This window comes from Oncorhynchus tshawytscha, linkage group LG11 (genome assembly GCF_018296145.1).
Source record: "Oncorhynchus tshawytscha isolate Ot180627B linkage group LG11, Otsh_v2.0, whole genome shotgun sequence".
NCBI lineage: Eukaryota > Metazoa > Chordata > Actinopteri > Salmoniformes > Salmonidae > Oncorhynchus > Oncorhynchus tshawytscha.
This window is the reverse complement of record NC_056439.1, coordinates 56,078,717-56,102,688: the sequence shown is the minus strand read 5'-3', so window position 1 is coordinate 56,102,688 and position 23,972 is coordinate 56,078,717. Positions and strand designations below refer to the sequence as shown.

Here is a 23,972-nt window from a genome sequence, read left to right as displayed (position 1 = left end):
GGAGACGGAGGATAAGGTGGGGAAGCCAAGGGGGAGACGGAGGATGAGTTGGGGGAAGCCAAGGGGAGACGGAGGATGAGTTGGGGGAAGCCAGGGGGAGACGGAGGATGAGTTGGGGTGCTTTAAACTCCCTGCTGTGTGATATGGTCTCTTCTTCTCTGTTTGAACGCAGTCTTCTTCTCTTCTGTCGTAGAAATTTCCTGTATTTACCAAATCATGAGAGCAAACCACACACAAGTCAGAGTTATCATAAAGTCCATCTTTAATTATATGAGCTCCATCACAACCCTGTGACTCTCAGATCAATTCAGTGTTTATAAATGAATTCTCTGAGAGTCCTTACACATTGCAACTGAGATCCTTTATAGCAAAGACACACATAGCCAGTCAGCATTGGCCATAAATTATCGTTCAGCTTTGTCTCCTAAACTATGTTCTTTTCTCGCTCTCAGGACCATAAAACAAATCCTCATATCAACAGGCATATATAAAATCCACCCCTCCTTGACAAGATCACAGAGACACAGTGACTGGCACACAGACATTGTGGAGCCAAGAGATAATTGATTTAAAAGATATGTCCCCTCCCCTCTCTGCGGCAAAGTAACTGACCCCATGTCAGACAACAGAGAACTGCAACCGGCCAACAGTATTATCCAAAAATAGACATTCTGATGAGAAGTAACTCACAAGCATATAATGAATATAAAACATCTTATCTATGTTACCAACTAATTCTGATTATTCCCCAACACGTCCTGCTCCTCCTCTTCTTCTTCCCCTTTTTCTTCTTCTTCTTCTTCTAATTTGTTCATCAATAGACAGACTAAACAACTTGTTCGTCGTTTTGGTTTGTCCAGTTATAATGGTCTCTCTATCTCCTCTCCTTTGCACAGAAGAGTACAAAGACAGCGATGGAGCTGGGCAGGACATTTGGGACATTATTCTCAGACATCTCGTTCAGACAGAAGCTCCTAGAGACCAAGACCCAGGAGGAGTTTAAAGAAGCCCTGGTGTTCCAACGACACCAGCTCACAGCAGCCAATCAGCAACCTGCTGCCGTGGAGGAGGAGGAAGAAGAGGAGGAGGAGACTGACCCACACTCCCACAAACCACTCAAGGTGAGGCTCCCAACACTCAACACACGTGTCCCAGCTGGGCACATGAAGTGACATGAGCCCACCCCTACCCCAAAGCAAAGCTGTCATCAAGGCAAAGGGGGGCTACTTTGAAGAATCTAAAAAATGTTTAATCATGAGCCCACCCCCACCACCCATCCACAAGAGGTCATTTGTACATGTAGGTTGGGTTGAAGTGACTATGCATAGATAATAAACAGCGAGTAGGAGCACAGGTTTCAATGTAAATTGTCCGGGGCCGATTTTATTCATTGTTCAGCAGTCTTATGGCTTGGGGGTAGAAGCCTTTTGATTGTGCATCTGTAAAAGTTTGTCAGGGTTTTGGTTGACAAGCCAAATTTCTTCAGCCGCCTGAGGCTGAAGAGCCTTTTGGTCCTAGACTTGGTGCTCCGATATCGCTTGAGAAAACAGTCTTGGGTGACTGGAGTCTCTGACAATTTTATGGGCTTCCCTCTGACACCGCCTATTATATAGGTCCTGGATGGCAGGAAGCTTGGCCCCTGTGATGTACTGGACAGTATGCACTACCCTCTTCAGCTTCTTACGGTCAGATGCTGTGCAGTTGTCATTACCAGGCAGTGATGCAACCAGTCAGGATGCTCTCGATGGTGCAGCTGTAGAACCTTTTGAGGATCTGGGGAGCTATGCCAAATCTTCTCAGTCTCCTGGGGGGGAAAAGGTTTTGTCGTGCCCTCTTCACGACTGTTTGGACCATGATAGTTTGTTGGTGATGTGGACACCAAGGAACTTGAAGCTCTCAATCTGCTCCACACAGCCCCAACGATGTTAATGGGGGACTGTTCGGCCTGCCTTTTCCTGTAGTCCACGATCAGCTCCTTTGTCTTGCTCACATTGAGGGAGTGGTTGTTGTCCTGGCACCACACTGCCAGTTCTCTGACCTCCTTCCTATAGGCTGTCTCATCGTTGTCGGTGATCAGGCCTACCACTGTTGTGTCGTCAGCAAACTTAATGATGGTGTTGGAGTCGTGTTTGGCCATGCAGTCGTGTGTGAATGTTGACCTGTTTAAAGGTTTTGTTCAAATCGGCTACCCGAGAGAGTGATCATACGGTCATCCAGAACAGTTGGTGCTCTTGTGCATGCATCAGTGTTGCTTGCCTCAAAGCGAGCATAAAAGGCATTTAGCTCACCTGGTAGGCTCGTGTCACTGGGCAGCTCACGTCTGGGCTTCCATTTGTAGTCCGTAATAGTCTGACGAACGTCAGAGCCGGTGAAGTAGGATTCAATCTTAATCCAGTATTGACGCTTTGCTTGTTTGATGGTTAGTCTGAGGGCATAGCGGAATTTCTTATAAGTGTCCGGATTAGTCTCCTGCTCCTTGAAAGCGGCAGCTCTAGCCTTTAGCTCGATGCGGATGTTGCCTGTAATCCATGGCTTCTGGTTGGGATATGTACGTACAGTCACTGTGAGGACGACGTCGTCAATGCACTTATTGATGAAGCCGATGACTAAGGTGGTGTACTCCTCAATGCCATTGGATGAATCCAGGAACATATTCCAGTCTGTGCTAGAAAAACAGTCCTGTAGTGTAGCATCCATGTCGTCTGACCACTTCCGTATTGAGCGAGTCACTGGTACTTCCTGCTATAGTTTTTGATTGTAAGCAGGAATCAGGAGGATAGAATTATGGTCTGATTTGCCAAATGGAGGGCGAGGGAGAGCTTTGTATGCATCTCTGTGTGTGGAGTAAAGGTGGTCTAGGACTCTTTTTTTTCTCTGGTTGCACATGTGACATGCTGGTAAACATTTGGTAAAACAGATTTAAGTTTGCCTGCATTAAAGTCCCCGGCCACTAGGAGCGCCACTTCTGGATGAGCATTTTCTTCTTTGTTTATGGCCTTATAGAGTTGGTTGGGAGCGGTCTTAGTGCCAGTTTCATTCTGTGGTGGTAAATAGACGGTTACGAATAATATAGATGAGAACTCTCTTGGTAGATGGTGTGGTCTACAGCTTATCATAAGGTACTCTACCTCAGGTGAGCAATACCTCGAGACTTCTTTAATATTAGACATCGCGCACCAGCTGTTATTGACAAATAGACACACACCCCCACCCCTTCGTCTTAGAGTTATGCTAACCCATTTGCTATCCCTTTAGCTTTGCTTGCTTTCTTGCTGGCTAACTAGAGGTTAACTGGCTAGTTAGCTACTGCCATCAGTTGTTGTTGTGTTATCATATTTTGCCTATTCCACCATTTGTAGAATGCATATTGAATGCACATTTGAATATAGTGCAGGAAAAGGGAATTCAGACACACTGTGGACACGGTAGACGTTTAAATGTAGGTGTAGACGCAACACGAGTTCAGAATTCCATGATCAGAACACTGATCAGACTGCTAATGTTGCGTGAACTGTCAAGTCTAGACAGGGCCAGAATATTAAAACTGCATGAACTGTCAAGTCTAGACACAGTCAGAATATTAAAACCCCATGAACTGTCAAGTCTAGACACAGTCAGAATATTAAAACCCCATGAACTGTCAAGTCTAGACACAGTCAGATTATTAAAACCCCATGAACTGTCAAGTCTAGACACAGTCAGAATATTAAAACCCCATGAACTGTCAAGTCTAGACACAGTCAGAATATTAAAACCCCATGAACTGTCAAGTCTAGACACAGTCAGAATATTAAAACCCCATGAACTGTCAAGTCTAGACACAGTCAGAATATTAAAACCCCATGAACTGTCAAGTCTAGACACAGTCAGAATATTAAAACCCCATGAACTGTCAAGTCTAGACACAGTCAGAATATTAAAACCCCATGAACTGTCAAGTCTAGACACAGTCAGAATATTAAAACCCCATGAACTGTCAAGTCTAGACAGGGCCACAATACCAAAACTGCATGAACTGGTCCTGGGGACCCAAGTGGGTGCACATTTTTAGTTTTTGCCCCATCACTACAAACCTGATTCCACTGATGAAATATTTGACAATGAGTGAATTAGTGGAATCAGGTGTGTAGGGGAAAAAACAGAAATGTGCATCCCTTTGGTTCCCCAGGACAAGGATTAACCCAATGAGTCCCGCCGTAACACCTGTGTGTTTTGGATTCTAACTTTGAACATCATGTGAGAGCTGAGAGTGGGAGCTGAGCTAGAATGGTTTTTGCGCGACATGCGCGGATTCTGAAGGGGCCTGGGCCTGGGTCTATTCCCAGAGGTGCCCAGGTAAGGGTATTTTCCCAGAGGAGCCCGGGGCCAGGTCTATTCCCAGAGGGGCCTGGGCCTGGTCTTTTCCCAGAGGGGCCCGGGGCCTGGTCTTTTTACAATCAAATCTGTAGAGTCCAAATGATTTGAGCTACAAACTAAAGCAAGCCACACAAAAGTCATTAGAAGGGGATTTTCTACATCAGGTGTGCCCAACCTTCTTTGATCTACTTTTTCATTTATCAGCCTGACGAGATCTACCAGTCTCTAAATCTAAACCAACCAACAAACTGTATGAAACGCAACACACCACTGAGTATGGACCTGTTGCTATGACATCTATTTGACACCCAAATATAATGTGGACCAATAACATGTTTTCCAATAAGTGCAACTAATTTCATTTCCTACCTTAGTGTGACTTTTGGCATTGAGTGGAGGCAAGTAATTTTTTTTAGTCAGGGCTGTAGCAGCTTGTAGCAAGTCTCATGGTCATCAGTCAAAGTAGATCGGTACTTGGACTTCATTATCTTCATGTGAGAAAATGCAGACTCACAGAGGCAGGTTGATCCAAAAAGGGTTGATAAGTTGAGAGCACATCTTCTTATGTTGGGATATGTAATGTCCGGGGTGTAGTGGAGGAAGGAGTCAGACGCAGGAGACAGAGAGTTCAGAGGAGGCACGTCTTTAATACACCGACCAGGTGAAAAAGCAGACGCCACTCAACACAAATACCCCAAACCACAGGGGAACTAAACTGTATCCAAAAAACAGCTCACGTACACAAAACAGCCGTGACATACATGCGTGCACGACAAGTACACATAGAACAATCCCGCACAAAGAGCAGGCGGACCGGCTGACGACGACCAGGAGTCGTGGCAGGATACTTCTCCTCTAGCAGTAGCTCCCAGAACTCTTCCTTCATCTCGGTGGTTGCCCTGGATTTCAGCTGAATGTCATTTTGAAAGGGGAGAATTTCGGTTTCTGCTATAGTTGTGTCCAACTGAAAAAGTGGTCCCATTTTGTAGGCTAAGACTTCCACATTTATGTCTGTGCCAAACGGAAGGCACATAAGTGGCAATAGGCTCAAGTGATTCAAAGTCAGTGAAATGACTGTCAAACTCTGGACTTGCTCTACGTAACATGCACTCTCACATCTTCTTGTCATCGTATTTCTGGACAACTGAATGTCATTGATGGCAGCCAAAATTTCAGTCTTATTCTTAAAATCCCCAACAGCGAGTCTGCAGCCTCAATAAATGCTTCCTTGATCATCTCCCATCTTTTAAATATTTTTTAAGCCAGAACACGACTCACACAATAAGAGGCTAAGGTTTGTCGCCTTCCCTTTGCTCACAAGCCTTGTGAAATGTTTTTATTTAATTATAAAAACAAAATACAAATATTGAATGTTTAAAACATACAATATACTTGCAGTGAAGCCGCTCAAAAACGACATCACATTAGTTATGGAACAGACTCCCATCCAGAGTGACACAAAGAAGCAACCAAGGTCCCTCCCAGCTCAAGGGCACGTCGACAGATCTCCCACAAGGTCAAAAAACAGTGACCTGAACCAGCAATCCATCAGCCACTGGCCCAAGCTCCCAACCGACAGCCATCCAAGATCCCCCCCAGAGTTCCCCAAGAGCTGCCCCTCAACCATCCGAGACCCCCCACACAGCCCCCTCAGAAAAATAATAATAATAATAATAATTTTTACAAGCAATTCCATTCCCCACCCCCAATGCATCAACAATCAACAAAATGAACAAAAGAGAAAAAAAGAGAAAGACAAAGGAAAACAGAAAACAGCAAGGCCAAGTAAAATCCTAACAGCAAGGCCAAGTAAAATCCTAACAGCAAGGCCAAGTAAAATCCTAACAGCATGGCCAAGTAAAATCCTAACAGCAAGGCCAAGTAAAATCCTAACAGCAAGGCCAAGTAAAATCCTAACAGCAAGGCCAAGTAAAATCCTAACAGCAAGGCCAAGTAAAATCCTAACAGCATGGCCAAGTAAAATCCTAACAGCAAGGCCAAGTAAAATCCTAACAGCATGGCCAAGTAAAATCCTAACAGCAAGGCCAAGTAAAATCCTAACAGCAAGGCCAAGTAAAATCCTAACAGCAAGGCCAAGTAAAATCCTAACAGCATGGCCAAGTAAAATCCTAACAGCAAGGCCAAGTAAAATCCTAACAGCATGGCCAAGTAAAATCCTAACAGCAAGGCCAAGTAAAATCCTAACAGCAAGGCCAAGTAAAATCCTAACAGCAAGGCCAAGTAAAATCCTAACAGCAAGGCCAAGTAAAATCCTAACAGCAAGGCCAAGTAAAATCCTAACAGCAAGGCCAAGTAAAATCCTAACAGCAAGGCCAAGTAAAATCCTAACAGCAAGGCCAAGTAAAATCCTAACAGCAAGGCCAAGTAAAATCCTAACAGCAAGGCCAAGTAAAATCCTAACAGCAAGGCCAAGTAAAATCCTAACAGCAAGGCCAAGTAAAATCCTAACAGCAAGGCCAAGTAAAATCCTAACAGCAAGGCCAAGTAAAATCCTAACAGCAAGGCCAAGTAAAATCCTAACAGCAAGGCCAAGTAAAATCCTAACAGCAAGGTCAAGTAAAATCCTAACAGCAAGGCCAAGTAAAATCCTAACAGCAAGGCCAAGTAAAATCCTAACAGCAAGGCCAAGTAAAATCCTAACAGCAAGGCCAAGTAAAATCCTAACAGCAAGGCAAAGTAAAATCCTAACAGCAAGGCCAAGTAAAATCCTAACAGCAAGGCCAAGTAAAATCCTAACAGCAAGGCCAAGTAAAATCCTAACAGCAAGGCCAAGTAAAATCCTAACAGCAAGGTCAAGTAAAATCCTAACAGCAAGGCCAAGTAAAATCCTAACAGCAAGGCCAAGTAAAATCCTAACAGCAAGGCCAAGTAAAATCCTAACAGCAAGGCCAAGTAAAATCCTAACAGCAAGGCAAAGTAAAATCCTAACAGCAAGGCCAAGTAAAATCCTAACAGCAAGGCCAAGTAAAATCCTAACAGCAAGGCCAAGTAAAATCCTAACAGCAAGGCCAAGTAAAATCCTAACAGCAAGGCCAAGTAAAATCCTAACAGCAAGGCCAAGTAAAATCCTAACAGCAAGGCCAAGTAAAATCCTAACAGCAAGGCCAAGTAAAATCCTAACAGCAAGGCCAAGTAAAATCCTAACAGCAAGGCCAAGTAAAATCCTAACAGCAAGGCCAAGTAAAATCCTAACAGCAAGGCCAAGTAAAATCCTAACAGCATGGCCAAGTAAAATCCTAACAGCAAGGCCAAGTAAAATCCTAACAGCAAGGCCAAGTAAAATCCTAACAGCAAGGCCAAGTAAAATCCTAACAGCAAGGCCAAGTAAAATCCTAACAGCAAGGCAAAGTAAAATCCTAACAGCAAGGCCAAGTAAAATCCTAACAGCAAGGCCAAGTAAAATCCTAACAGCAAGGTCAAGTAAAATCCTAACAGCAAGGCCAAGTAAAATCCTAACAGCAAGGCCAAGTAAAATCCTAACAGCAAGGTCAAGTAAAATCCTAACAGCAAGGCCAAGTAAAATCCTAACAGCAAGGTCAAGTAAAATCCTAACAGCAAGGCCAAGTAAAATCCTAACAGCAAGGCCAAGTAAAATCCTAACAGCAAGGCCAAGTAAAATCCTAACAGCAAGGCCAACTAAAATCCTAACAGCAAGGCCAACTAAAATCGCTACCAGAACTGTTCTCCCCTTATTTTGGTGACCGCCACAGCCCTAGTCAAAGTGCTACCAGAACTGTTCTCCCCTTATTTTGGTGACCGCCACAGCCCTAGTCAAAGCGCTACCAGAACTTTTCTCCCCTTATTTTGGTGACCGCCACAGCCCTAGTCAAAGCGCTACCAGAACTTTTCTCCCCTTATTTTGGTGACCGCCACAGCCCTAGTCAAAGCGCTACCAGAACTGTTCTCCCCTTATTTTGGTGAATAGCCACAGCCACAACTTAACACCTTCTTTGCCCGCTTTGAGGATAATACAGTGCCACCATCGCAGCCCGCAAACAAGGACTGCGCCCCCCCCTCCTTCTCCGTGGCCGACGTGAGTAAAACATTTAAACGTGTTACCCCTCACAAGGTCTAGCCACGTCCTCAGAGAATGTGCAGACCAGATGGCTGGTGTGTTAACGGACATATTCAATCTCTCCCTATCCCAGTCTGCTGTCCCCACATGCTTCAAGATGGCTACCATTGTTCCTGTACCCAAGAAGGCAAAGGTAACTGAACTAAATGACTACCACCCCGTAGCACTCACTTCTGTCATTATGAAGTGCTTTGAGAGACTAGTCAAGGATCATATCACCTCCACCTTACCGGCCACCTTAGACCCACTTCAGTTTGCATACTGTCCCAATAGGTCCACAGACGATGCAATCGCCATCACACTGCCCACTGCCCTATCCCATCTGAACAAGAGGAATACCTATGTAAGAATGCTGTTCATTGACTACAGTTCAGCATTCAACACCATAGTACCCTCCAAACTCGTCATTAAGCTCGAGACCCTGGGTCTCGACCCCGCCCTGTGCAATTGGGTCCTGGACTTCCTGACGGGCCACCCCCAGGTGGTGAAGGTAGGAAATAACATCTCCACTTCGGGGGCCCCACAAGGGTGCGTGCTCAGCCCCCTCCTGTATTCCTTGTTCACCCACGACTGCATGGCCATGCACACCTCCAACTCAATCATCAACAGTAATGGGCTTGATTACCAATAACGACGAGACAGCCTACAGGGAGGAGGTGAGGGCCCTCTGAGTGTGGTGTCAGGAAAACAACCTCTCAGTTAACATCAACAAAACAAAGGAGATGATCGTGGACTTCAGCAAACACCCCCCTATCTACATCGAAGGGACAGCAGTCGAGAAGGTGGAAAGTTTTAAGTTCCTCGGTGTACACATCATGGATAAATTTGAAATTATCCACCCACACAGACAGTGTAGTGAAGAAGGCGCAATAGCACCTCTTCAGCCTCAGGCGGCTGAAGAAATTTGGCTTGTCAACCAAAACCCTGACAAACTTTTACAGATGCACAATCGAGAGCATCCTGTCAGACTGTATCACCGCCTGGTACGGCAACTGCTCCTCCCTTAACCGCAGGGCTCTCCAGAGCGTGGTGCAGTCTGCACAACGGGGGCAAACTACCTGCCCTCCATGACACCATTCAGCACCCGATGACACAGGAAGGACAAAAATATCATCAAGGACATCAACCACCCGAGTCACTGCCCGTTCATACCACTACCATCCAGAAGGCAACATCAGTACAGGTGCATCAAAGTTGGGATCAGACTGCTTAACAGCCATAACTAATTCAGAGAGGCTGCTGCCTACATTGAGACCCAGTCACTTTAAACAATGCCACTCTAAATAATGCCACTTTAATCATGTTTACATATCTTACATTACTCATCTCATATGTACTGTATATACTGTATTTTATACCATCTATTGCACCTTGCTTATGCCGCTCGGCCATCGCTCATCCATATATTTATATGTATATATTCTCATTCACCTCTTTAGATTTGTGTGTATTAGGTAGTTGTTGTGGAATTGTTAGATTACTTGTTAGATATTACGGCACTGTCAAAACTAGAAGCACAAGCATTTTTCTACACTCACATTAACATCTGCTAACCATGTGTATGTGACCAATACAATTTGATTTAGTGCAGTCTTAGGTACCCTGGTGAGGCCCCATAGTGCAGTCAAAGGTACTCTGGTGAGGTATGAAATGTACTACACACACAGAGAACAGCTCATTCAGTCGGTTCAGACATCCTCTAAACAAACATGTGGGTCTGGCTTTATAAACTGAACAAAAAATAGAAACGCTACCTTCAACAATTTTATAGATTCAACTGAGTTACATTTCATGTAAGTAAATCAGTCATTTAAATGCATTCGTTAGGCACTAATCTATGGATTTCACATGACGGGGAATATAGATATGCATCTGTCGGTCACAGATACCTTAAAAAAAAAAGGTAGGGGCGTGGATCAGAAAACCAGTCAGTATCTGGTGTGACCGCTGTTTGTCTCATGCAGCGCGACACATCTCCTTCACATAGAGTTGATCAGGCTGTTGATTGTGGCCTGTGGAATGTTGTCCCACTCCTCTTCAATGGCTGTGGGAAGTTGCTGGATATTGGCTTGAACTAGAACATACTGTCGTACACGTTGATCCAGAGCATCCCAAACATGCTCAATGGGTGACATGTCTGGTGAGTATGCAGGTCACGGAAGAACATTTTCTGCTTCCAGGAATTGTGTACAGATCCTTGCGACATGTAGCTGTACATTATCATTCTGAAACATGAGGTGATGGCGGCTGATGACTGGCACGGCAATAGGCCTCAGGATCTCGTTACAGTATCTCTGTGCATTCAAATTGCCATCGTTGTCCGTAGTTTATGCCTTCCCATACCATAACCCCCCCACCACCATGGAGCACTCAGTTCACAACGTTGACATCAGCAAACCACTCACCCACACAACACCATACACGCTGTCTGCCATCATCCCGGTACAGTTGAAACCAGGATTCATCCTTGGAGAGCACACTTCTCCAGCGTGCCAGTGGCCATCGAAGGTGAGCATTTGCCCAATGAAGTCGGTTACAATGCCGAACTGCAGTCAGGTCAAGACCCTGATGAGGACGACGAGCACGCAGATGAACTTCCCTGAGACGGTTTGTGCAGACATTCTTTGGTTGTGCAACCACAGTTACATCAGCTGTCCTGGTGGCTGGTCTCAGACGATCCCGCAGGTGAAGGAACCAGATGTGGAGGTCCCGGGCTGGCGTGGTTACATGTGGTCTGCGGTTGTGAGACCGATTGGACATACTGCCAAATTCTCTAAAACGACATTGGATGTGGCTTATGGTAGAGAAATGAACATTACATTCTCTGGCAATAGCGCTGGTGGACATTCCTGCAGTTAGCATGCCAATTGCACTCTCCCTCAAAACTTGTGACATCTGTGGCATTCTGTTGTGACAAAACTACACATTTTAGAGTGCCCTTTTATTGTCCCCAGCACAAGGTCCACCTGTGTAATGATCATGCTGTTTTATCAGCTTCTTGATATGCCAAACCGGTCAGGATTATCTTGGGAAAGGAGAAGTGCTCACTAACAGACAATATGAAGGCTGCATCCCAAACGACACCCAGACTCCTAAAGTAGTGCACTATATTTGGATAAGAGACTGCCATTTGGGACATAACCAGGGTTGGGGAGTAACGGATTACATTTAGATTGACCTACCCAACCCTGGACATAACAATAGTCTTAATGCAGGAATTGTCACGGATCCTTCCGGAACTGTCATTATCACACCTGGTTCCCATTCCCACTGATTGTGTATTGTATCAGTGTACCCTTTGTTCACCATTGTCCTGTCGATTATTGGTCCAATGTCCGTTGGTGGTGTGACTACCTGTGCTGTGTTGTTTTGGCTTTCGTGCCACTTGTATTGTGCAGATGATTACGGGTCTCGCCCCGTGTATTTATTTGAGGTATTACTCGCTCTTTTGTTTGGGTTTCAACCCTGTGTTTTGTGTACGTGTTGGTTTGGTCTTCGTCCTCATGCCTTTACACGGCACGCCATAATTTGGGAAATAAAACCCCCCATTATGCATTCCTGCGCCTGTCTCCTGATCCCTTATACCAGCGTGACAGGAATAAGGGGCTGGAGTGATTTTCACACTAAGTTCTCTTACCTCTATCCAACTTTTATTTAAAATATAGATATACAAGTCTTCACCTGTAAACATAGGTTAATAACCAGTAAATTAGAGGTTTATTTGGAAATTGTTTGATGGTGCTTTTGACTTTTATTTGTAAACCCTACTGTGTATCTCCAGTGGAAAGACTTCTTCAGGCCCGGGCGGGGGATTTATGAAGACCTGTGTCGCAGACTGCCACTGTACTCTTCAGACTTTACAGATGGTAGGCTGGGTCAAACTCCTCTGCTTATCAGCTCTTCCTGTCAACAGCTCAGTGGTGCTGGCTTCTCATACCCTGCTCTGTTTCCCACTACTAGCATTATTCTCACTTATTCAATTAGTAAATTATATATATATCATTTACTATGTATAAACTCTATTCTAGATAGAGCATCAGTATGTTATTGTGTGTAAACTCCATTCTAGATAGAGCATCAGTATGTTATTGTGTGTAAACTCCATTCTAGATAGAACATCAGTATGTTATTGTGTATAAACTGCATTCTAGATAGAACATCAGTATGTTATTGTGTATAAACTACATTCTAGATAGAACATCAGCATGTTACTGTGTTTTAGTAATCAGGGTAATTGAAGCAAGTAAGTTTATTGAGTGCTTGAGTTGACACCTAACCTCCTCCTACCTCTCTTCTCCTCCTTCCCTTCTTCTCCTCCTTCCCCTCCTCCTCCCTCTCTTCTTCTCCTCCCTCTCACCTCCTCACCCTCACCTCCTCCCTCTATTATCCTCCCTCTCTCCTGCTCCTCCCTCTCTCCTCCCTTTCCTCCTCTCGTCTCTGCCTCCTCCCTCTCCCCAGGTGTAGTAGGCAGTAATAAGACTGTACTGAAGTACATGACAACAGCTATCTTCCTGTACATTGCTATCCTCCTCCCTGCAATCGCTTTCGGCTCACTCAACGATGAGAGAACGCGGGGCGAGATTGGTATACACGCACACAGACACGCACGCACGCATGCACGCAAACACACACACACACACCTGACTGTGTGTGTGTCTTTTCAGATGTCAGGAAGACCATTATCGGCCAAAGTATAGGAGGGCTCATCTATTCTCTTTTCGCTGGGTCACCGTTGGTCATCCCTCTGACCACAGCTCCTCTGGCCATCTTCATCAGTGGTAGGTCACTCTCTTCTTCTTCATCAGTAGTAGGTATTTCTCTTCTTCTTCATCAGTAGTAGGTCTTTCTCTTCTTCATCAGTGGTAGGTCTCTCTCTTCTTCTTCATCAGTGGTAGGTCTCTCTCTTCTTCTTCATCAGTAGTAGGTATCTCTTCTTCTTCATCAGTAGTAGGTCACTCTCTTCTTCTTCATCAGTGGTAGGTCTTTCTCTTCTTCTTCATCAGTGGTAGGTCTCTCTCTTCTTCTTCATCAGTGGTAGGTCTCTCTTCTTCTTCATCAGTGGTAGGTCTCTCTTCTTCATCAGTGGTAGGTCTCTCTTCTTCATCAGTGATAGGTCTCTCTCTTCTTCTTCATCAGTGGTAGGTCACTCTCTTCTTCTTCATCAGTGGTACGTCTCTCTCTTCATCTTCATCAGTAGTAGGTATTTATCTTCTTCTTCATCAGTAGTAGGTATCTCTCTTCTTCTTCATAAGTGGTAGGTATCTCTCTTCTTCTTCATCAGTAGTAGGTCTTTCTCTTCTTCTTCATCAGTGGTAGGTCTCTCTTCTCCTTCATCAGTAGTAGGTATCTCTCTTCTTCAGTGGTAGATCTCTCTTCTCCTTCATCAGTAGTAGGTCTTTCTCTTCTTCTTCATCAGTGGTAGGTCTCTCTTCTTCTTCATCAGTAGTAGGTATCTCTCTTCTTCTTCATCAGTGGTAGGTCTCTCTTCTTCTTCATCAGTAGTAGGTCTTTCTCTTCTTCTTCATCAGTAGTAGGTCTTTCTCTTCTTCTTCATCAGTGGTAGGTCTCTCTTCTCCTTCATCAGTAGTAGGTATCTCTCTTCTTCAGTGGTAGATCTCTCTTCTCCTTCATCAGAGGTAGGTCTTTCTCTTCTTCTTCATCAGTGGTAGGTCTCTCTTCTTCTTCATCAGTAGTAGGTATCTCTCTTCTTCTTCATCAGTGGTAGGTCTCTCTTCTTCTTCATCAGTAGTAGGGCTTTCTCTTCTTCCTCATCAGTGGTAGGTCTGTCTTCTTCTTCATCAGTAGTGGGTATCTCTTCTTCATCAGTAGTAGGTCTTTCTCTTCTTCTTCATCAGTAGTAGGGCTTTCTCTTCTTCCTCATCAGTGGTAGGTCTGTCTTCTTCTTCATCAGTAGTAGGTATCTCTTCTTCTTCATCAGTAGTAGGTATCTCTTCTTCTTCATCAGTAGTAGGTCTTTCTCTTCTTCTTCATCAGTAGTAGGTCTTTCTCTTCTTCTTCATCAGTAGTAGGTCTTTCTCTTCTTCTTCATCAGTAGTAGGTCTTTCTCATCAGTTGTTTGTCTGAGGAAACCCATGTTTTTTTTAAATGTTTTTATTTATTTCTCCTTTATTTAACCAGGTAGGCAAGTTGAGAACAAGTTCTCATTTACAATTGCGACCCGGCCAAGATAAATCAAAGCAGTTCGACACATACAATGACACAGAGTTACACATGGAATAAAGCAAACATACAGTCAATAATACAGTAGAAACAAGTCTATATATGATGTGAGCAAATGAGGTGAGATAAGGGAGGTAAAGGCAAAAAAGGCCATGGTGGCAAAGTAAATACAATATAGCAAGTAAAACACTGGAATGGTAGATTTGCAGTGGAAGAATGTGCAAAGTAGAAATAAAAATAATGGGGTGCAAAGGAGCAAAATAAATAAATAAAATAAAATAAATACAGTAGGTGTAACGGTTTTCATATAGTGAAGGAGAGTCGGACCAAACTGCAGCGTGTCGATTGCGATCCATGTTTATTTAAACAAACGTAAACACGACTAAACACGAACACTACAAACAATAAACGAAACGAAAACCGAAAACAGCCTATACTTGTGTCAACTAACATCAAACAAGGACATCAAGACACTCAGGACAATCACCCATGACAAACTCAAAGAATATGGCTGCCTAAATATGGTTCCCAATCAGAGACAACGATAAGCACCTGCCTCTGATTGAGAACCACTCCAGACAGCCATAGACCTTGCTAGACAACCCACTAAGCTACAATCCCAATACCACCACCAAAACCCCAAGACAAACACACCACAATTACAAAAACCCCATGCCACACCCTGGCCTGACCAAATACATAAAGATAAACACAAAATACTTTGACCAGGGCGTGACAGAACCCCCCTAAGGTGCGGACTCCCGAACGCACCTCAAAACAATAGGGAGGGTCCGGGTGGGCGTCTGTCCATGGTGGCTGCTCCGGTGCGGGACGTGGACCCCACTCCTTTAATGTCTTAGTCCCCTCTCCCTTCGTCCCTGGATAGTCCACCCTCGCCGCCGACCATGGCCTAGTAGTCCTCACCCAGAACCCCACTGGACTGAGGAGCAGATCGGGACTGAAGGACAGCTCGGGACCGAGGCAGCTCGGGACTGAGGGGAAGCTCGGGAGTGAGAGAAAGCTCAGGAGTGAGAGAAAGCTCAGGAGTGAGAGAAAGCTCAGGAGTGAGAGGAAGCTCAGGAGTGAGAGGAAGCTCAGGAGTGAGAGGAAGCTCAGGAGTGAGAGGAAGCTCAGGAGTGAGAGGAAGCTCAGGCAGGTAGATAGATCTACCAGCTCCTGGCTGGCTGGTGGTTTCAGCAGATCCTGGCTGACTAGCAGATCCTGGCTGACTGGCAGATCCTGGCTGACTGGCAGATCTGGAAGAGTCTGGTTGACTGGCAGATCTGGAAGAGTCTGGTTGACTGGAAGAGTCAGGTTGACTGGCAGATCTGGAAGAGTCAGGTTGACTGGCAGATCTGGAAGATTCTGGTTGACTGGCAGATCTGGAAGAGTCTGGCTGACTGGCAGATCTGGAAGAGTCTGGCTGACTGGCAGATCTGGAAGAGTCTGGCTGACTGGCAGATCTGGCGGCGCTGGGCAGACTGGCAGCGCTGGGCAGACTGGCGGCGCTGGGCAGACTGGCGATGCTGGGCAGACTGGCGGCGCTGGGCAGACTGGTGGTGCTGGGCAGACTGGCGGTGCTGGGCAGACTGGTAGCGCTGGGCAGACTGACGACGCTGGGCAGACTGACGATGCTGGGCAGACTGGCGGTGCTGGGCCGACTGGCGATGCTGGGCAGACTGGCGATGCTGGGCAGACTGACGGCGCTGTGCAGACTGGCGACGCTGGGCAGACTGGGGGCACTGGCGGCGCTGGGCAGACTGGCGGCACTAGCTGCTCCATATAGGCTGACAGCTCTGGCGGCTTCTTACAGACTGACCGCTCTGGCGGCTCCGTGCTGACTGGCAGCTCCTTGCAGACTGGCAGCTCCTTACAGACTGACAGCTCCGTGCAGACTGACAGCTCCGTGCAGACTGACAGCTCCTTGCAGACTGGAAGCTCCTTGCAGACTGGCAGCTCCATGCAGACTGGCAGCTCCATGCAGACTGGCTGCTCCATGCAGACTGGCTGCTCCATGCAGACTGACAGCTCTGGCTGCTTCATGCAGACTGACATCTCTGGCTGCTCCATGTAGACTGGCTGCTTCATGCAGACTGGCAGCTCGGGCTGCTTCATGTAGACTGACAGCTCTGGCTGCTCCATGCGGACTGACAGCTCTGGCTGCTCCATGTAGACTGGCTGCTTCATGCAGACTGGAAGCTCTGGCTGCTCCATGCAGACTGACAGCTCTGACTGCTCCATGCAGACTGACAGCTCTGGCTGCTTCATGCAGACTGGCAGCTCTGGCTGCGCTGAACAGGCGGGAGACTCCTGCAGCGCTGTGTCGGAGGAAGGCTCTGGCTGCGCTGAACAGGCGGGAGACTCCGGCAGCGCTGGAGATGAGGAAAGCTCTAACAGCGCTAGATAGGCGGGAGACTCCGGCAGCGCAGGAGAGGAGAAAGGCTCCGACAGCGCTGGAGAGGCGAGGCGCACTGTAGGCCTGATGCGTGGTGCTGGTACTGGTGGTACTGGACCGAGGACACGCACAGGAAGCCTGGTGCGGGGAGCTGCTACCGGAGGGCTGGGGTGTGGAGGTGGTACTGGATAGACCGGACCGTGCAGGCGCACTGGAGCTCTTGAGCACCGAGCCTGCCCAACCTTACCTGGCTCGATGCCCACTCTAGCCCGGCCGATAGGAGGAGCTGGAATATACCGAACCGGGCTGTGCACCCGCACTGGAGACACCGTGCGCTCCACAGCATAACACGGTGCCTGCCCGGTCTCTCCAGCCCCCCGGTAAGCACAGGGAGTTTGCGCAGGTCTCCTACCTGGCATAGCCATACTCCCTGTGAGCCCCCCCCCAAGAAATTTTTGGGGCTGACTCTCGGGCTTCCGTCCGCGCCGCCATGCTTGCTTCGCCAACCTCATTCTCCGATAACCTTCCGCGCACTGCTCCATCGAATCCCAGGCGGGCTCCGGCACTCTCCCTGGGTCGACCGCCCACCTGTCTATCTCCTCCCAAGAAGTATAGTCCATACTGTACTCCTCTTTGGGCTGCTCCTGTTGCCTCCTCTCCTGCTGCACCTGTTGCCTCTCCTGCTGCTCCTGCCTGTTGACACGCTGCTTGGTCCGTTGGTGGTGGGTGATTCTGTAACGGTTTTCATATAGTGAAGGAGAGTCGGACCAAACTGCAGCGTGTCGATTGCGATCCATGTTTATTTAAACAAACGTAAACACGACTAAACACGAACACTACAAACAATAAACGAAACGAAAACTGAAAACAGCCTATACTTGTGTCAACTAACATCAAACAAGGACATCAAGACACTCAGGACAATCACCCACGACAAACTCAAAGAATATGGCTGCCTAAATATGGTTCCCAATCAGAGACAACGATAAGCACCTGCCTCTGATTGAGAACCACTCCAGACAGCCATAGACCTTGCTCGACAACCCACTAAGCTACAATCCCAATACCACCACCAAAACCCCAAGACAAACACACCACAATTACAAAAACCCCATGCCACACCCTGGCCTGACCAAATACATAAAGATAAACACAAAATACTTTGACCAGGGCGTGACAGTAGGGAAGACGTAGTTGTTTGGGCTAAATTATAGGTGGGCTATGTACAGGTGCAGTAATCTGTGAGCTGCTCTGACAGCTGGTGCTTAAAGCTAGTGAGGGAGATAAGTGTTTCCAGTTTCAGAGATTTTTGTAGTTCGTTCCAGTCATTGGCAGCAGAGAACTGGAAGGAGAGAATTGGTTTTGGGGGTGACCAGAGAGATATACCTGCCGGAGCGCGTGCTACTGGTGGATGATGCAATGGTGACCAGCGAGCTGAGATAAGGGGGGACTTTACCTAGCAGGGTCTTGTAGATGACATGGAGCCAGTGGGTTTGGCGACGAGTATGAAGCGAGGGCCAGCCAACTAGAGCGTACAGGTCGCAATAGTGGGTAGTATATGAGGCTTTGGTGACAAAACGGATGGCACTGTGATAGACTGCATCCAGTTTGTTGAGTAGGGAGATGTTTGATGTGGGTCTGGAAGGAGAGTTTACAGTCTAACCAGACACCTAGGTATTTGTAGTTGACCACATAGTCTAAGTCAGAACCGTCCAGAGTAGTGATGTTGGTGCGGGCAGCGATCAGTTGAAGAGCATGCATTTAGTTTTACTTGCATTTAAGAGCAGTTGGAGGCCATGGAAGGAGAGTTGTATGGCATTGAAGCTCGTCTGGAGGTTAGTTAACACATTGTCCAAAGTATACAGAATGGTGTCGTCTGTGTAGAGGTGGATCACCTAGTGGTAAAACATGGTGGTAAAACAGTTGTTTGTCTGAGGAAGCCCATGGTGGTAAAACAGTTGTTTGTCTGAGGAAGCCCATGGTGTTTTTGTTGCTGTATAATGTTGGTAACACTGGAGTTATATTTGTCTGGCACCATCAGACATGTCTGTAGCTGAGCCTGGGGTTTGGTCTCACGGCTAGTTGAATCCTACTGTAGTCTGTCCCACTGTCTTCACTTTCCTGTCTGTCTACCCAGACTGACAGGGCACTGCAGTAGTCTCAAGGATATGGTGTTGGATATCCCCGACCGTGGAGCAACGTAAGCAGGAGCACTGATGCATTGCCGGAAACAAACTGTCTATCAAGGTTAAGGAAGTTGGCCAGCACCTGCTTGAACAAGCAACTTAAACTTCTCATTGGGTGTTGCACTACAGCTGCCCTTTCCTCTCTTCTACTAATGCGTATATATCACAGGGTTTGGACATATTTCTGTCTTGTGTTGACTAATAAAGTCTTCTTCTATCTCCCTGATCATTAACAAATAGAATTCTCTGTGTGTCTACAGTGATCCGTGGTCTCTGTGACGACTATGATCTGGACTTTCCAGCGTTCTACGCCTGCATCGGTCTCTGGAACTCCCTCTTCCTCATCCTGGGAGGCATCTTCAACGTCTCCCTGCTCATGAAGCTGTTCAAAAGGTACTCTGTATGGATTGAATAGTATACTGTGTTCCAGTGTTTATATCAACGAAGGGCTATGAGTTCTATAGTTCTAATGAATGACATGGAAGGTGTTTTCCATGACGTGCTAGCAGAGTGGAACACACACCCTTCCACAGAGTTGCATTATTTTCCAGAAACCGCATAGAGCCCCGAGTTGATTATCCCTTTCATACCATGTCTATAATTTACCACGTATGAAGCTAGAAATGCTAAAACATCCACTGAAGTAGCTTGAAAGATTAGTAGAAATCTACAGTAGTTTCTGTGGTAACCAAACAAACAGACTTGCTAGTTTAGCTAATTAAACCATCAGTCCTAGCTTGGTATTATTAAAATCAACAATCGCAACGGCAAAAATGTTTTCAGTTCAACTTCTGCTTTCAAAAGCAGCTCAGACATAGAACATGTAAGAACTATAGCCATCGAATTCTACCGTGCTGATACACTGTGTGTTATAGGGAAATATAAACTGAGTGGTTTAAACCCTGAATGCTAATTGGCTGGCAGCCGTGGTATATCAGACCATATACCACAGGGTTTACAAAACATATATTTTTACTGCTCTAATTACGTTGGTAACTGTCACGAGAATTTTCAATCCCAATGATAATAACTAACAATCAATAAGATTTGACCAATCCCAGAGGGTTGTAAGACCCTGGGTTTAATAATAATAATTAGGCAAAGACTCAGCTAATGCAAAAGGTTCATACAGTTTATTCAGAGAACGTTCTAAAGTCCATAATACAAAGACATGCCATTTTATGTCCCACTCCCTACTTACGCACATACCTCCACACAAACAGTAGATAACCTGTAAGGGTTTTCCTGTGGTGAAAGAGAGAAGGACCAAAATGCAGCGTGGTGGTTATTCATGTTTAATTTAGAATGACGACTATACATGAACAGACTAAACAAAACAAGAAAAGTGAAAACCTAAACAGTCCTATCTGGTGCAAACACAGAGACAGGAACAATCACCCACAAAACCCAACACAAAACAGGCTACCTAAATATGGTTCCCAATCAGAGACAATGACTAACACCTGCCTCTGATTGAGAACCATATCAGGCCAAACATAGAAATAGACCAACCAGACACACAACATAGAATGCCCACCCAGCTCACGTCCTGACCAACACTAAAACAAGGAAAACACATACGAACGATGGTCAGAACGTGACATAACCTCCACACAAACAGTAGATAACCTACCCAGATACCTCCACACAAACAGTAGATAACCTACCCACATACCTCCACACAAACGGTAGATAACCTACCCACATACCTCCACACAAACGGTAGATAACCAACCCACATACCTCCACACAAACAGTAGATAACCTACCCACATACCTCCACACAAACAGTAGATAACCTACCCACATACCTCCACACACGAACAGTAGGTGGGATGTATACTTCCCTATGGTTCTCACCACTGTTTATCACTACCAAGCTAGCAGTTCCCTCCTCCTGAGATTAGAGGAACCTTGACTGGACTCCCTGTCCTGTCGTGAGTTTCCCAGAGTTCTAACCAGGTCAGGTCATACACAGTTGAATTGTTCTCGGTATTGTCTTAGTCACACACACATTTCTCTCCCTTACTTGTCTCTACCGAACCTTATTGGACTTACGTTTATCGTTCTAATGAATTATACATGTTACAGAATCGAATGATTACTAATAGTTACGTTTGTCTAATTATTCATTATATCTGTTACATAATGTCATAATTACATTTAAGGGTGGAATTGTTTAGTCATTACCTTTAAGCATATAAATTATCTTATCAGTAACCAGTTTCCGGCGCCGACAGAGATGGCCGCCTCGCTTCGCGTTCCTAGGAAACTATGCAGTTTTTTGTTTTTTTACGTGTTATTTCTTACACTAGTACCCCAGGTCATCTTAGGTTTCTTTACATACAGCCGAGAAGAACTACTGAATATAAGATCAGCGTCAACTCACCATCAGTACGACCAAGAATATGTTTTTCGCCCTGCCCCGCCCCCCTTTCGGAAAAGCTGACCACGACTCCATTTTGTTGATCCCTGCCTACAGACAGAAACTAAAACAAGAAGCTCCCACGCTGAGGTCTGTCCAACGCTGGTCCGACCAAGCTGACTCCACACTCCAAGACTGCTTCCATCACGTGGACTGGGAGATGTTTCGTATTGCGTCAGACAACAACATTGACGAATACGCTGATACGGTGTGCGAGTTCATTAGAACGTGCGTTGAAGATGTCGTTCCCATAGCAACGATTAAAACATTCCCTAACCAGAAACCGTGGATTGATGGCAGCATTCGTGTGAAACTGAAGGCACGAACCACTGCTTTTAATCAGGGCAAGGTGTCTGGTAACATGACTGAATACAAACAGTGCAGCTATTCCCTCCGCAAGGCTATCAAACAAACTAAGCGCCAGTACAGAGACAAAGTAGAATCTCAATTCAACGGCTCAGACACAAGAGGTATGTGGCAGGGTCTACAGTCAATCACGGACTACAGGAAGAAACCCAGCCCAGTCACGGACCAGGATGTCTTGCTCCCAGGCAGACTAAATAACTTTTTTGCCCGCTTTGAGGACAATACAGTGCCACTGACACGGCCTGCAACGGAAACATGCGGTCTCTCCTTCACTGCAGCCGAAGTGAGTAAGACATTTAAACGTGTTAACCCTCGCAAGGCTGCAGGCCCAGACGGCATCCCCAGCCGCGCCCTCAGAGCATGCGCAGACCAGCTGGCCGGTGTGTTTACGGACATATTCAATCAATCCCTATACCAGTCTGCTGTTCCCACATGCTTCAAGAGGGCCACCATTGTTCCTGTTCCCAAGAAAGCTAAGGTAACTGAGCTAAACGACTACCGCCCCGTAGCACTCACATCCGTCATCATGAAGTGCTTTGAGAGACTAGTCAAGGACCATATCACCTCCACCCTACCTGACACCCTTGACCCACTCCAATTTGCTTACCGCCCAAATAGGTCCACAGACGATGCAATCTCAACCACACTGCACACTGCCCTAACCCATCTGGACAAGAGGAATACCTATGTGAGAATGCTGTTCATCGACTACAGCTCGGCATTCAACACCATAGTACCCTCCAAGCTCGTCATCAAGCTCGAGACCCTGGGTCTCGACCCCGCCCTGTGCAACTGGGTACTGGACTTCCTGACGGGCCGCCCCCAGGTGGTGAGGGTAGGCAACAACATCTCCTCCCCGCTGATCCTCAACACTGGGGCCCCACAAGGGTGCGTTCTGAGCCCTCTCCTGTACTCCCTGTTCACCCACGACTGCGTGGCCATGCACGCCTCCAACTCAATCATCAAGTTTGCGGACGACACAACAGTGGTAGGCTTGATTACCAACAACGACGAGACGGCCTACAGGGAGGAGGTGAGGGCCCTCGGAGTGTGGTGTCAGGAAAATAACCTCACACTCAACGTCAACAAAACTAAGGAGATGATTGTGGACTTCAGGAAACAGCAGAGGGAACACCCCCTATCCACATCGATGGAACAGTAGTGGAGAGGGTAGCAAGTTTTAAGTTCCTCGGCATACACATCACAGACAAACTGAATTGGTCCACTCACACAGACAGCATCGTGAGGAAGGCGCAGCAGCGCCTCTTCAACCTCAGGAGGCTGAAGAAATTCGGCTTGTCACCAAAAGCACTCACAAACTTCTACAGATGCACAATCGAGAGCATCCTGGCGGGCTGTATCACCGCCTGGTATGGCAACTGCACCGCCCTCAACCGTAAGGCTCTCCAGAGGGTAGTGAGGTCTGCACAACGCATCACCGGGGCAAACTACCTGCCCTCCAGGACACCTACACCACCCGATGCTACAGGAAGGCCATAAAGATCATCAAGGACATCAACCACCCGAGCCACTGCCTGTTCACCCCGCTGTCATCCAGAAGGCGAGGTCAGTACAGGTGCATCAAAGCTGGGACCGAGAGACTGAAAAACAGCTTCTATCTCAAGGCCATCAGACTGTTAAACAGCCACCACTAACATTGAGTGGCTACTGCCAACACACTGTCAATGACACTGACTCTACTCCAGCCACTTTAATCATGGGAATTGATGGGAAATGATGTAAATATATCACTAGCCACTTTAAACAATGCTACCTTATATAATGTTACTTACCCTACATTGTTCATCTCATATGCATACGTAGATACTGTACTCTATATCATCGACTGCATCCTTATGTAATACATGTATCACTAGCCACTTTAACTATGCCACTTGGTTTACATACTTATCTCATATGTATATACTGTACTCGATATCATCTACTGTATCTTGCCTATGCTGCTCT

At 46.4% G+C, this 23,972-nt stretch overlaps 1 protein-coding gene across 1 annotated transcript; it reads left to right on the top strand.

The window, feature by feature from the left end:
- The first annotated feature begins 914 nt into the window (after positions 1–914).
- Positions 915–19,628, top strand: LOC112238825 (sodium bicarbonate transporter-like protein 11). Its single transcript, XM_042330447.1, has 5 exons — positions 915–1,121; positions 12,234–12,318; positions 12,911–13,036; positions 13,117–13,230; positions 19,474–19,628. The coding sequence occupies exons 1-5, from the start codon at positions 915–917 to the stop codon at positions 19,626–19,628; spliced, it is 687 nt and encodes a 228-aa protein (XP_042186381.1).
- Positions 19,629–23,972: the final 4,344 nt, after the last annotated feature.

Bases quoted from the DNA above. Each gene is read 5' to 3' on its own strand.
- LOC112238825 (XM_042330447.1), top strand. From the start codon at position 915: ATGGAGCTGGGCAGGACATTTGGGACATTATTCTCAGACATCTCGTTC. The intron at 1,122-12,233 runs GTGAGGCTCCCA...GTGTATCTCCAG, and splicing joins ACTCCCACAAACCACTCAAG to TGGAAAGACTTCTTCAGGCC. The intron at 12,319-12,910 runs GTAGGCTGGGTC...CCCTCTCCCCAG, and splicing joins CTCTTCAGACTTTACAGATG to GTGTAGTAGGCAGTAATAAG.